Source organism: Thalia democratica, chromosome 6, assembly GCF_965202585.1.
Source record: "Thalia democratica chromosome 6, ktThaDemo2.hap1.1, whole genome shotgun sequence".
NCBI lineage: Eukaryota > Metazoa > Chordata > Thaliacea > Salpida > Salpidae > Thalia > Thalia democratica.
The window spans coordinates 31,701,725-31,717,293 of NC_139170.1; the positions used below are offsets into that span (position 1 = coordinate 31,701,725).

General features: G+C 24.7%; 1 protein-coding gene across 1 annotated transcript; it reads right to left on the reverse strand.

Annotated features, from left to right (window-relative positions):
- Nucleotides 1-327: 327 nt before the first annotated feature.
- On the reverse strand, nucleotides 328-1,053 carry LOC145838983 (DNA oxidative demethylase ALKBH2-like). Its single transcript, XM_082946600.1, has one exon. The coding sequence runs from the start codon at nucleotides 1,051-1,053 to the stop codon at nucleotides 328-330; it is 726 nt and encodes a 241-aa protein (XP_082802726.1).
- Between the last annotated feature and the right edge of the window lie 14,516 nt (nucleotides 1,054-15,569).

Below are 15,569 nucleotides of genomic sequence, written 5' to 3' on the forward strand. Positions count from 1 at the left end.
TGTTTATATACAATACACACTTTTTTAATCTATATAGTTTTTATAATAATAATTATGCTACTAATTTATAAAACTGATAGTACTAAAAACAAAAAAATTACTCAATTTTTAAGTTAATAAAATAAATATTTATAGAGCTATAACTGATCAAGAGTTTATGTATTTGAAAACTATTTACTGTTTTTTAATGTTGTAATGTAATAAATATTTGCCATAACTGCAGCATTAAACTATTTATAAGAAAAAACTAAAGTTTTAAAAGTTACAGTAATTTCTAAAACAAATTTACTTATTATCTTTTACCACATAGCAAAATGTCCTCCTACTTTAGGACTTATTTTTCATAACTCTAAAAGTTAAATTGATTCTCGCACCAGCAACCATTTTTCTTTTGGGCAGCGAGTGCAGCCAGTAGCTGTTGGTTGGATGGTTCATCACAAGCAGGCTACCATTTTGAAGAACCAATTTCAGCTGTTGCCTGTCCGAACTCAACACTTTGCAGTTCTTAGCATCTTTGTGCTTAAATATAAAATCTCTCTCCTGTCCAAGTGACACTGAAGCAATTGGAGCTTCTTTCACAAGTTCCTTTTCATCGTCCCTGTGCTCCCCCATGTACTTATTTCCATCCTCATAAAAGTTGACCAGCACAAAATTAAACTTGAACTTGTCATTCAGCACCTTTTCAACGTCTTCCTTTATCTTGAGCAGTTGCGGCAGTTCAGTCCAAGGCTTGGCCTTCATTCTGTTGTGGGAAAATACGTATTCCAATCCTTCATCTCCGTATGCTGCGTGTTGGCGTGGTATGTCCACCCATTTTTTGAACACTTTCACTTGAGCTTCCCTGCCAGTGAGAAAGACAAGTTTTGACTTGAGCTCTCTGAAAAGCAAGCTGGCTTCAGTTTTTTGATACAGTATGCCATACTGAATGTTCAAGTTTTCCTTGATGATGGTTTTTAAGTGTTTGCAAATTCTTTTTGATCTAGACTCATCTGCATCAGTTTGTAGTGTGTTAGGTTTTTCAGCCTTTCTTTTTCTGATTACAAAACTGTCCATATACAAACAGGGTGTAAAACCATTAAAGCTATATTTATAAATGAAAGTTTTTACAAGTATGTTAAGTTTAATAAAATGAAAAATCTATGAGTCTTAAGGCCATAGGGGGGAGGGGGTCCGACATTTTTTTTAACAAGAATTAACTTTGGCTTTTACATGAAAGTTTAAAGTACAAAAATTACAAGCCTGTTTTTATAGAATTCAAAAATATTATTTAAAATTTGAGATATTTTATTTTTTGTAAAAAGTTTCCAATACAAACGTATAGACCGCAAATTTTTTGGGGTCAGCCTTCTCATAATTTTAAAAATTCACTAAAAATCTATCTCCTCCTTCATTTTTCAAGCAATCTTCTTCAAATTTTCAGGAAATGTTCCTTATATTAAAAGAAAAAAAATGTTACTTTAGAATTTAAATAATGTAAAAAAATAAAAATTTTATCACAAAAACTAAAAAAAAGTGTTTTTTTTTTAAATAAGAAATTTTTTACAATTTTTTTTTTAATTCCAAAGTTATGTTTTTTTTTGTTATTGTATAAAGATTAGACAGTGAAAGTTTGAAGAAGATTGCTTGAAAAATGTAGGAGGAGATAAATTAAAAAAAAAAGTCTTTTTTTGCTGTTTTAGTTTTCCCTATCCTTAAGGAACCTATTATGGGGCCAACTTAGACTAGTCATATCACAAAAAAAAATTTGAAGTTTTTAAAACGATAAAAAGCATCTTCAAGCTTAGAAAAAGCTCTATAAAATAGGATCAACTTGTAAAAAACATTGCTTACCCCCTTATGGCCTTTTAAATTACCCACATTAAATCTCAAAATAAAATTTAAGTAAGCTAAAAGGGTGTATTAAAGTTCCTAAAAGTGTTCCCATTATAAGTAATTTTAATGTTTGAACAAAAATAGTCAATTCTAAATTTTCTTTAAAGAACTTTCTGATACTTTTTAAATGTATTTAAAAGTAGAAAAAACTTTAATAACACTTAAACATTTAGTTAGTTCAACTATTTACCTTACAAATTAAACCTAATCAAGTTAAAAACTAAATGTGCTCTATGTCTAAAAATTATAATTATATTAAAATGTAATATTAAGTCTTCAAATGAGACTAATTAATGAACTTTTTTCATTTGATAATTTAACTTCAAAGACTGTTTAATTACTTATAACTAAATGTGTTATTTTTATGTTTTCTACACTATATTGTTGTATACTCCTTACTCTTTTATTGTTGTTGGCAATTATTTTTTATACAACTTTCACTAAAAAATATCTGGAATAACTTATCTTTTTGCAACACTAAACTTTTTTTAAGTTAATGTTATTCAATATGACTTGTCTACCCTGTTTAAGATAAATTTGACTCAAGTAAACAAGAAAAAAAACTTTTTCAAAAAATATATTCTTTGTTGTACCAAGTTTAAAAACTAGAAAACTAGCATCTTATTATTAAAAAACAAAGAGATATGAAACTAAACATAAACAGTCAAGCAAGCCAGGCCAAAAAATTTACTAAACAAACCTACAAAATGAAAACTAGTTCTCATGTAAACCAAAAATCTGATGCCAAATTAATAAATATAAAAGTATAATATGTTTAAATTGCTAGCACAAAGCTTCAGACGATGTGTCTGAAAAAATAAAAATCTTCAAAGTATTACAATAAAAGCAACTGCAAAGATAACTGAGTGTACACAAAATCATCACCAGTCATTGATTACTATTTTAAACTGTTTACAACTGCCTAATACATTTTTCTCAAAATGTGGACAATAATCTCCAAACTTGGGATTTTATTTTTTATTTTAGTGGATAAAAGTGCAAAATCTGCATAGTGCTCATTCATAAAAATATTGATTAATTAAATGACAAAACTTTGAAAATAGTTATCTTCTACCTTTCAACAAAATTAAGCACCATACATTTTAAAGTAGATTGTTTAAAGTATAAAAATTTCACAATATACAAAAAGTTATTGGTTCGAAAGTGAAAAATTAATCAGTAGTGCAAACTGCAACCTCTTTAAGTACAAAATTGAGCAGAGATATTTTTCAATAAAAGCATGTGTTAAGTATTAGTTAAAAAAAGCATTAAAAAAATGCATTCATTGACTTTAGATACAAACAAGTTGTAAAACAAAAAATAAAAATATAACATTGAAATAATACTTATTTGCGAACAAAAAACATAAACTATTACAACACATGATTATAAGTAAAATTGCAAAGTATTAATCATCTAATATTAAGTATCGAAATCTGAACACATTTTATAAAAAAAATTTTTGAAGCTGAACTTTATTTTATTTTCATAAAGCTTAAAAATACGTGTAGGTGCATTACCTACACATATTTTAGATATATTAAACTATTTATTTCAAATTAACAAAATTTCTTATACTTAAATTATTAACAAGTTATTAATTCCACGTAATTTCGGAAAGTATTTGACATAAAACATTACCTTTAAACTTTTAAGTAAAAACTGTTGTTACTGCATACCAAAATAGTTTTTTTCTTAAATAGTTTTTAAAAAATAAATCTTTAAACTAACTTATTTATATCAGTTCATAACTGTTGAAACATTATATCTGTAGTTTTATCATATTTCATGCAAATAAATTTTAAAGTTAGAATTAGTGTACGAGTTATGAGTAAATACTAACAAAATTAGAAGAGATGGAACATGTGTTAATTAATACCAACCAACATTAATTTTGTACTGTTTATTAAACTAAGTTATAATATCAAAATAAACAAACTAAAATTTTATTTAAGTTATAAACCAAGGTCAGACTCTGTATTTTGTAGCAGTTTACTAATTTATTCTCTAAAAATTATCCCCACAGAATTACTTGAGGATGACATTTAATTTAAAACAATCAAATATTACATACTTGTTATGATTGGTGAATGTTTAAATACTAGTCTACAGCTATGTGATAAACTTATAATTTAAATAAATAATCAGCCAACTTCTACTAATGTTTATAATTTTTTCGTCAATTGCACAAAATATACTACCAATAAACGAAATAAACAACAACTAAAATCGCATTATTAATATAATAGCGCTTATAATTCTTAAATATCTTGAATCAAATCAGGAAACTACCTTAACTTGTGATAACAGTTTTTATGTAAAAGACTAAATGGCACTATAAAAAACTAACGATTTTAGCCTTGGTAGTAGGGTTAGTTTTTATGAAAAGTAAGAATAAGAACTTGCAAATGTTAAGTTCCTATTAAATGAATTAAAAAAGGAAGATATAAATAATTGAAAAGTGTAGGAGACTCTGCTTTAGTTATCAAGCAGGAATTATACTTTAACTCCTGTTCTGTGTTAATTTAACACTTAATACAGTTTTTACAAAACAATATTCTTGAGTTTGTTCTTCCTAAGTTTGATTTAATGGTCGAATTTGCACTTATAGCAAAAATATTAATTGAAAATCTGGATTTTGAAAAAACTTATAGGTAAAATCATGCAATTTTATATAAACACCAAAGATCTTTATTGTATAATTTTCAAAAAGTTATTCATTGTAAAACACATTTTAGGTATCTTTTTAATCATTTTATACAATTTAAGACATTTTTTACCTAAAATTTAATTGTTGCTTAAAATGTTATAAAAATCTTTACTTAAAAAAATATGGAAAAAAAATCATAAAACCTGGATTTTTTTTTAGTGGCCACCGTGTTGACTAGTCTAAGACCTTCTATTAGTAAACTGCGAGAGTTTGTTAATAAAATTTTATCATTAAATTTTCAAAAAAGTAATGGTTGTATGATGTTGTTATATTTAGCAATTTTAAAAAATATGTATTTTTGTAAGTTTGATGTAGATGACTCGTTGAAAAAAAATTAAGCTTGTAAGTAAAAAATCTATGTTTAATGGTAATTTGTATACACATTAAAGATATTTATTTGTTGTGTGTCAAAAAACTATTTATATCTACTTGTACGACATAAATACAAACTATGTTTTTAGTTGTGACAACTTCATTTCATTTAATTCAATGTGATCAAGGTACTGTTGACCACAAACAATATTTTTTTGTTTGGGAACTAGTCAGGTTGTAACTGGCCTATTTTTGTAATTTTTGACTAAATTTTTATTAGCTATGTTTGTGTATAGAAAGTTTATTGTTGCAGTAAAAATAACAATTTTTAATTTTTGCTTGTAGTAACTTGCATGATGTAGGGAAGTGGCATGGCGAAATGCAGACCAAATTAAAAAAAAAACAGTTTTACTTTATTCAAACATTACAACTATGTTATAAAAAACAATCACACTAAAGTTGTAACTAAAATCTAATGGAAAAGACACATATTTATGTTAAAAGGGATCTTACATTTTCTACAAAACTTGGTATTGAATTTTATACAAAAACCTTAAGAACAAATTACGAATCAGTTTTTTAAAAAAATTTCAAAACTTATTTAACTTTTGAGATATTTTAATTGTCTATGACTAAAACTTAACTAAAAATCTATAGCATCCTTCATTTTTCAAGTTCAAGATTTTAATTTCCAGAAAAATACTTATACTATATTATATATAACTTAAAATATCTTGAAATGTTGACTTTGATCGTGTCAAAAAATTTAAAAACATGGTTGAAAATAAACATATAATCTTTTTTTTCATTTTTATATTATTTTTCTGTTTAAAATTATAAAAAATTGTGCACTAAAGACTTCAATATTAGTAATGAAATTACATTCAAGGTTTCAACAAGATTGACTTTAAAACAAAGGCAAATTATTTTTCTTTTGAAATTGTCTTTATTTGCTTTATTGGTTTTTGCCTTCTATAGGATGCTTAAGCTCATAGACTTAGAATGCTTAAACTTTTAAAATCTACGTTGACCTGCATGGCCTTGACACAAGTATAATCAAAACCACAGTACAAGTACTATTTTGCCATGGAATCGAAGTAGAGTATAATAAAACAATAAGGTAAAATTTTAACTCGAAATTAATTGGCATATAATTTCTTGGGACATGTTCAAAAGCTACCTGATCAAAATCCACCCAGTAAAATTCGAAAACCACTTACCAACCAAGGGTAACAGTGATAGTGAAAAATAAACAGAAAATAAATAAATAAAATGCAAAAAATATATAAAATAAATTAATAAATAAAGAAAATATTAAAAAATTTTTTATGGATTTTGAACAAGGGTGGGTTTTAATCAGGTGGATTTTGATAGTATAGCATTTTCTTAATTGGATCAGTAAAATCATGTATACTGATTAATATTAAGTATTTTTTCTTTCTATTTTCTTACATTCAAGTCTTTAAATGTTTATTTCTAAACCAATTAGTATTTATTTACCTTACCAATGTTGTATAATAGGATTAAGCAACTTTTTTAGTCCATTGAGCTAGATAAGGCAGAATTTTCTACAAAACTGCTCCAACTTGTGCAACATAGACTTTTGGCTAGACAACTTTACTTAAGTAAAAATATCCTGAAAAACGTATTTTTAATTTGTGTTACCAAACATTTATAACAATATAACTATGAGTTGTTGTCTAAAATTATTCTTTATTTAATTATTTTATAAGCTACTACAAACTTTTAAAAAACAAGTTTATCAATATTACTTATTATCATAAAAATTATGTAAAATATTGTCTCAGACCCTACCTGCAAGCCATAGTTAGTCTACCTCTATATGACTTTTTATTGATTTAATTAATAAACACTAAACTATTAGCTAGAGCATAATCATATATCAAGAATATTCAAAATAAGACCTTTAATAAAAATTGATTTTTTGGGGTCAACTTTGATTTTTTAAAGTTGACCTTATTTTAAGAGTTTTATCCGAGCTATCAGACATTTTTAACTGCTTAAAAAAAATTAAAGAAACTTTCCAAAGCAATCAAAGTTAGTGTGCTCAATAGATTCCTAATGGAATGCGCAAACCAAAAAGAATATTTCGTTAAAATTCTATCTTTGTATTTATTTTTAAGTAATCTTCTTTAAAATTTTTTAGGCAGTCCGTTATTAAATTTTAAATAGAGTTGATGCAGGATTATTTAAATTAAAAAAAAACTTTATTTATTTTGTTATCTTCAATTTTTATCCAAATTTTCTTAAATGCAACAACAAAAATCTATTAAATTAGAAAAGGGACGCTTTTTGAAAGTATGAGATCGCTAGCTTAAAAATGAAGGAGAAGTTAGATTTTTTTTTTGTGAAAATTGACCCAAAAAAATTTGTGGTTCATATGTTTGTATTGAAATATTAAAATATTTTAGATTTTTAATTTCATTAAAATCTATAAATTTTGAATTGCTGTAGTTTGTACTTAAAGCTTTCATATAAGAGCAAACATTAATTTTTGTTAAATAAAAATGCTTAAAACTAACTATTTTTTACAAGAGATATAAATTAGTACTTAATTTAAAAATAATTACCTACAAGTTGCTTATAACTTAATTAAGATAACACTGAGAACGTTTACAAGTGATTGCATAAAGTTGTGAGAGATAGTAGATTTCTAGTGAATAAGTGTTTTTTTATATCTTTTTAGCTTGTGCCTCTCATAAGGTACCTATTGAGATAGTATTATTTATTCTTAGATAGTTATAAGTCTACAATACATGAAAACACTTTAAATTGATTTAATACATATATGCAATAAGATGTAATAATGAAAGTTTTCAAGTTAAATGTAAATCCCATGATGTTTCTAAAAAAAAAGTAGTTGGACTTTAAATTTAAAATATTATAATAAAGGGTTATGTTAAAAGTAAAAATGTAAAGTTTTCAAAGTATATATAATAATTTAACATGTTTTTATCACAAATATTTATTTGTTGAAGGATAAGAAGTTATAATTAATTGATTGCTGACATTAATACTAATTATTCTAAAGTAGATAACTTTAGTCTAATAATCATTCAAGCAAAACATTAAAACATTTTATAATATTTTTTCCTTACTTTGACCTGGCTATCATAACACAAAAAGAATCTAAGGTCATAGGGGAGTAATGCACTTTTTTTAAATGTTGATCTTAATTTTAAAATATTTAACTTAACTAGCAGTTGCTTTTAACAGTTTTGTAAAATTCAAACTAATTTCTTTAAATTTGAGGGTACAAAGTTCATTCTATTCCTACAATTTTTAAGCAATCGTTCTAAAATTTAAATTAAATCTTAACTAAAAAATAGACATTTCTATTGTAATTGAAATTATTTTATTGAAAAAGTAAATAAAAAATAGATTGTTTTTTTTTGTTCATAATACTCTGATATATATTTCTTATAAATTCTTACAATATAATTTTTTTTATTAATAAAGCAAGAAACATTTCTTTTAATAATAAAATTTGAAGTTATTAAGATAAAAAGTAAAGAAGTGATGAATTTTTCTTTTTTTTACACAAATATACAATAAATGTTTACATATTTTTATAATATCTCAACTATTAGTAAATATTTTTTATTCTTTAAAAAGCAGTATACAAATATAGCTTTCATATAAGGTCTAATGCTGACTTTTGTAAAAATAAAATGTTATACAATTTTCTCCTTTTGTTAAAATTTGTGTTTCAGGATTGCCCTACACTTTGTGTATTAAATTTGTCAGTATTATACTAAAATTGTATAACTAATAATATTTTTTTTAAAAGACAAACACATGTTTATTTATTTTTAATAACATGTTATAGGGAGGTTGCTTAAATGGAATCATGGAAACTATAACTTGAGATTTTAGTCAAAAAAAACTTTTAAAATACCTGCAGCTTGATAATAAGAACAAAAACTAAAGTAACCTGGAATTCAAAAAATTTGAAAACCTGGAATTTTTTACTTGTAAAAAGAACTGGAAAAATATGGAATTTTTAACAAAAATGATCAAAATCCTAGGTTTTGAAAAATTTTACATGTATGATAATTAAATTTAAATTACATACAAATAATTTATACAAAAAATAAAAGTTTATGTGTTGCTTAAAATTTTTTATCATAAAATAAATTTAAAGTAGCAACATACCATGTTTAAATTTTTTTTCATATCTAGTAAAACAGTTTTTTTTGTAATAAAAATGGACAAGATAACTTGCAGTTTTCAAAACCTAGAATGAAATAAGAAAACCTGGAATAAATTTCTAGAAATCCAATGGCCACCCTGATATTAATATAAATGGCATGGGAGGAGGGGGTAAATCACTTTTTTTCACAATCACTTTTTTCACAAAGTCTAACTTCTCCTAGGTTTTTTAAATCTCAAACTTTCAGGTGATGTTCCTGGAATATTAAAAATAAACTGTCTAAAAGATTTTGTGAAATTAAAATGTAAAAAAATATTAAAAAATGTAAATAAAAGTTATTTTTATCATAAAACTTTAATCTTATTAATAATTTTAAATTTTGTTTTGACAGAACTTTTATCGTATTTAAAGAAACATTTCCTGAAAGTTTGACATAGTTATCTCATAAAACGTAGGAGGAAAAAATTTTTAGTGAATTTTATAACTTTGCCATTTTAGATTGCATCTCCCATAAGGAACCTATGGTAGTCTACAACTTCGACCAGCTATATCTATAAAACTAATTGAGTTTTAAAATACTGTAAAAAGCAACTTTTAGCATAGTAAAAACTCAACAAAATAAGACTAAATTGTGAAAAAGATGATTTACTCCTATATGCCCTTAACAGGTAGTTAATTAGTTTTGTAACTATAAATAATAGTTAAACATGATATAATATACTTACTCCTTAAATATGTTTGCTTTGCAAAGGGAAAAACTTGAGGCTAATTAATTTAACTACAAATAAAAACATGAATTTAATACTTTCAAAAAATTTAGAACTTTTACAAATATTTGGTAATGTTCGTACAGTTTATGAAATGAAGACTTTGAATTTAAGTAAAGTTAGTATTTTAGTTATAACATATATGTGTCACCATACCTTTAGTTGCTTTTTGTTTGAAACTAATTATCACAAAAGACTAATATCTTAAATTACTATTTTACCGTTTAAAGCAGTACAAAATATTTGCTTGTAATTAATTAAGGTTCAATATACAGTAACCTCTCCTTATTTACGCACATTAAGTTTTCCAGAAAAAGTGCGTAAAGATGCAGAGATCAGAGGTACCAAACATACTTACTATAATGGCTATTAAAATTGCTTCTAGCTAAAAGCAGACTGGGCACTTTTCCAATTTTAACAACTTGTTTACTTCAAATGTAAATATATAAAAAAAAGATAAAACTATACATATATAAATAAAAAGAATTTAAATTTTTATAAAAAATATAAATTTTATTAAATATATAAAACGTCAAATAAATATTAGTGGTATGTTTACTAAAAAAGACAATTGAGATTTGTGTTAAGTGTAAGCTCTATAATTATTAAGTATCACTGCTAGTTTTTGCTAGAAAGTTTCATTACATTTTTTTATAGATGTTTATTCATCTGTAGGTCAAGAGTGCTGTATCATTTATTTGTGTTTTAAACTCTTATTATTTAATTATACTTTCATTATTCAACACAGTCATATTTATTTCAGAGTTTTAATTTAATCTCTTATTGTTAACAAAACTTCTGGTATACTGAGATATAACTAAATGTTTATCAATTTACAACATAAGTTTACAAAGTCTAAAGATACAGAGAGACGAGTTAGCATTTAAAAACATATTTTAAATAAAAATATACAATATACCTAGTTTGTGCAATATTAAAAAGAAATAAAAATTTTTGGTTATGATTAACTTTAGGTGGGCACCAATATCGAAGTGAAATTTAAATAATTTATTTTCAGTTTTATTTTGAAAATAAGTACATAAGCAGGGCTTTGCCCTGCTTATGTACTTAAACTACTTAATGTAATTTTAGGTGACTCTTCAACTGTATATAAAAGTGTCATTTCAACAATGCGACTTTTAAACTATTTTATTTTTTTAATGTTATGGTTTATGTAGGTGACATATCGCTGTGAATTAATAATAAAAACTAAGTCGGTTTTTAGGCCTTATTTAAATCTAACGATAATGTCATTTCAACTAAGTGTCATTTCAAATTATTTTTTACTTTAATAATACTAAAGGAATAAAAAATCATTAAAAGTCGCATTGTTGAATTGACACTGTTATATACAGTTGAAGAGTCACCTAAAATTACATTCAGTAGTATAAGCAAAGCCCTGCTTATGTACTTATTTTCAAAATAAAACTGAAAGTTATTTAAAAAAAGCTTAAAAATTCCTGTACATTGAATTTCACTCTGATATTGGTGCCCACCTAAAGTTAATCATAACCAAATTTTTTTTTGAATTTTTTAGAATTCTAAAATGCGTAACTAAACGAGAGTGCGTAACGTCACGAGTGCGTAAAGATGCGAGAGGTTACTGTACATTATACACTTCTAAAATTCTCAATCATTTTCTACCAAACTAACCTTATACTATCTTAGAGATTATCATTATTAATTAATTGAAAATTTACTTTAATATGAAACTAAAATTATACTATAACTTAGGGTAATTACCAAAGGCGAACTTGTACTAAATTTGGATTTTTTGTTTAGGTTAATTGCTTCAGCAGGTAATTTTTCCTCCAACAAGTAGTTTAACTTAACTTTAAAGTAGCTGGCTTAAAAAATGTTTTTTTTTTTTTTTTGGCAAACATTTGAGAATCTAAATTCAGTTAAATTTTTAAATTTACAAAGCTTAAATTAAAAAAAATATTTTCAGGAAAAATAAAATATTGAATTCTATCATAATGACTTCTTTCTATATAATCGCAGATTTAGATTTAACTTGCATTGAAACAATCTTATACTTCGTTCTGTAACATCAAAATAAAGCATATAAAACTTAAAAATATTCGCGAAAATATTTTACTTAGGTAATTCAAAATATTTAAATATTATTATAGATATTATACACACATGTACAAAAGCACATGTAGCCACAAGCTAACAAAACTTTGGCAACTATGATTTAAACGTAGTTTGCACAAAAAAAATACTTAAACATTTTTGAACTTAACCACAGAGTTTGTTAATTAGTATAAAAGTAAACTAAAGTACACCCATGGCGAGACCCACAAGAGATTTGCATCCCGTCCGAGAGGAAACCAACCCAACAACTTTGGAAACTTACCCACCACTTCACCCACCACTACACAAGTTACTACCACCACATCAGGTACTAACATAAACTTTTACTTGTTTAAAATACGCGTTAATGCAGTTTATTTCAAAAAATTTTAATGAACACTCAAAAACATTAAGTATAATTATTTACTGAGCCAGTATTAAATAATATTGCAAAAATAGGAATCCGTCGTATAAGCAACTCTAGAGCCACCAACTCCGGCAATGTGTCTACACCAGTCTGAAGAACACCCATCCCAATACCAGTCACTACTACAACAGCAACAGGTAAAAGATAACATTTTTAGTTTATTGTAGAACATGTTAAAACGATTTGAATAAAAAAAAATAATAAAAATCCTAATCAATAAGTTACAAGTAATCGATAAGTTTTAATTTAACCTGTGCTAATTAATGTCATAAAATAAAAATGGTTAGAACCCGTGTTAGAAGAAACATAGTTACAATATTGGCATTTTTTTTTTAATTCATAACAAGTAATTACTGAGTTTTTGCTAATGAAAACTATAAAAAATTATTTATATTGTTATACACAAAAGTATCAAATAATATGTACCATCATATCAAAAAAGCTTTATAAAATTTTTAAAAAACGGTTTTCTGCAAAAGTAAAAACAGTTTGTTGAGTTTAATAACAAACAAAATAAATTTAGTAACTAAAATATGAAAAATTAACAGAAAAAACATAAAACACTACAAAAATATTTAAATTCTTTAAAAAAAAATTATCAAAGTCTAAGAAATTTAAACCTGATAGTATTTTCAAAAACACTATGTTTGTTTACTTCTAGCTAAGACCTTAAAACCTTCTGCAACTGAATACTTTTAATCTATTTTTATTATTAAAAAAAAATTTATTGAAAATTTTGTACCGTCTAAATACTCGAACAAAAACTGTCATTCAACAGTTTCTTAATTTTTTTTTTTGCTTAACCATTTAATAGTTTAGAAGTTAGTTAAGTTTTTAAGTCTATGTAAAACTTTGAAAAATATATATTTACAAAAACATCGAGATTTTAGTTTAACAGAAACCTTATTAGCACAACCGTTGAAGTTAAACTGTTCAGATTATATCTAGGATACTAATATTTACTTCATTAAAAAAAAGAGGTGGGAAACGTAGCCACCGCGGGCGTGATGCGGCCCTTAAAGCTAAAAAGTAAGCCTGCAGCGTAGTTTTATTTTAAGTACTTGTTCGAACTATACAGTGTTGCATTTTTGTAACACATATACTTTATGATTTTTTTTATTTGTTTAGTACATATTTTTGTTAATTTTTGTAATATTATTCAGTACAACTTTTTTGGACAGGTTTTGTTTACTAATTAAATATCATTTTAGTCCTGTAAAAGTATTAAACAGTTAAATAGCTGTAATTGCTGACAAAAGAAAAATAAAAAAAAATCTGTCTACTTTGATTATCATTTATTATAAAGTACTTGTTAAAGACTTTTTATGTTTATATGTCTTTTTTTTGATATTTTGTAAATTTTTAGATATTAACTTACAATTGTGAATTTTACAATTTGAAAAATGTCTTTGAAAATTTTATTCTTTTTTGTTTGGTATTTGTTTAACATGACCTATTTTATATGTATTAATTAGTTTAGACTGTTTTACTCATGTAAAATTGCTATTAAAACACTTGTAGCGTTTAGTTTGATTTATTGTTTTATTTTTTTTAAGTAGTTACTTTGAGCCTTTAATTGTTTAGAGTTTAAATTAAATTTTAAGTCATCATTACTTTAAATTAAGTGTAGTGTACGACTCAATGACCGAGAGGTCTTTTGGTAAACTAAGGTCCTTAGACAAAAAAATTTTTGGAAGTTTTTTTTTTGCTTTTATTTAATAGACTTAGCACTGTTAAACTTGTTGTTATTTAAGGATCATTTTATGATTACTACAGCCCTTTTGTTGATGTGACGGAAACCCCCAAGTATTTGCTGAGTCAGCATAAACTAATTTTTTTTTTTTAATGTTATAATTAGTTTAAATATGTTTGGGTAAGGTGGGTTAGCGTTAAGGGTATAAATATTAAAAAAAAAAATAATTGATGATTCAGCAAACATTAAGGAAAAAACCTTTGCTTTAAAATCAGACACTGATTACTATGCTCTAAAGAGCTTTATTTAGTTTTAAAAATTACGAAGCCAGCAACACTTTCTAAAAAGTCAGGCCCAGTAAATAACTTTCAAAGTAAGTCCACTAGAAAAGTTTTCCATCTTTGATTTTTTACAATAACGTAAATCTTAGCTATAGATATATATTATCAAAATAAAAGCATAGCATTAAAATACATCTGTAATTAAATGTATTTAAGATTAAGTATACTTTTAAAAATCAGATAGTTTTTTTTAATAGTTGTACGTACTTTTAGGGCTCTATAATCTTAGTTTTTCACGAAACACAACAAAAACCTTCAAATTGTTTTAAAATCTGTTTCATTTATTTTTTATTTATAATTGTTATTTTCCCTATTCATTTTTATGCTCCATTTGAGTTGTAATCTTTAAAAAAATATGTCACGCTTTCTTACTGTTATAGGTTTTATGTTATAGGTTTTTTATTTGATTTATGTTTTTCATCATTACCCAGCTGTATATAATAAGAAATGAAACTGTAACTTTTGATCCTTTTAACCTATCATCTTTTACAAAAGCTTATTTTTATAATATAAGCATAATATGTTACATTATAATATAAAAACTTTTTATTTAAAATAATTTTTTAAACATAATTGTATTAACCTAAGTAGTTTTTTACTTTGGCGACTGTTGTAAATACCTAGTGTTTTTTTAGTTCATCTATTTTAGTTGATTTCAAAAAGATCTATCTAAACCATTTAACTGAGACTTTTTAATTTTGTGTTTTTGTTAACTTTTCTTAATATGGATTGTTATCAGGAGTCAACTTAATAAAGTACAGTTTAGAGAATTCTTTTTTTTAATAGTAGTATTTTGTTAAATAAATAGTTTTTCCTTGCTACTTTCAAATGTATTTTTGCTACTATAAATAGTTTTTTTTTTAGAAGTAATATTTAATTCTAAAGAAATCTGTGTGTGTATATATTTTTCATAAAAGGATAAGAAAGATCTTTATTTTTAAACTTCAGACAATTTAAAAAACTTATAAGAAATGTTCAAAATATGATAACCCTAGTGAGATGAGTAAACAAAAACCAAAAGTTTTAAAAATTAACCTTTTGGTTATAGACTAGTTATATTGTAATTATTAGCTGTTTTGTTTGAGATAATTTATAGAAATCCAAAAGTTTGTTTAAAATAACTCATATTCAGTAATGTTTTAAAAAAAGCAGTCGTTAAGTTATTTATTAAAAGTTTTTTTATATAAAATTTTTTGT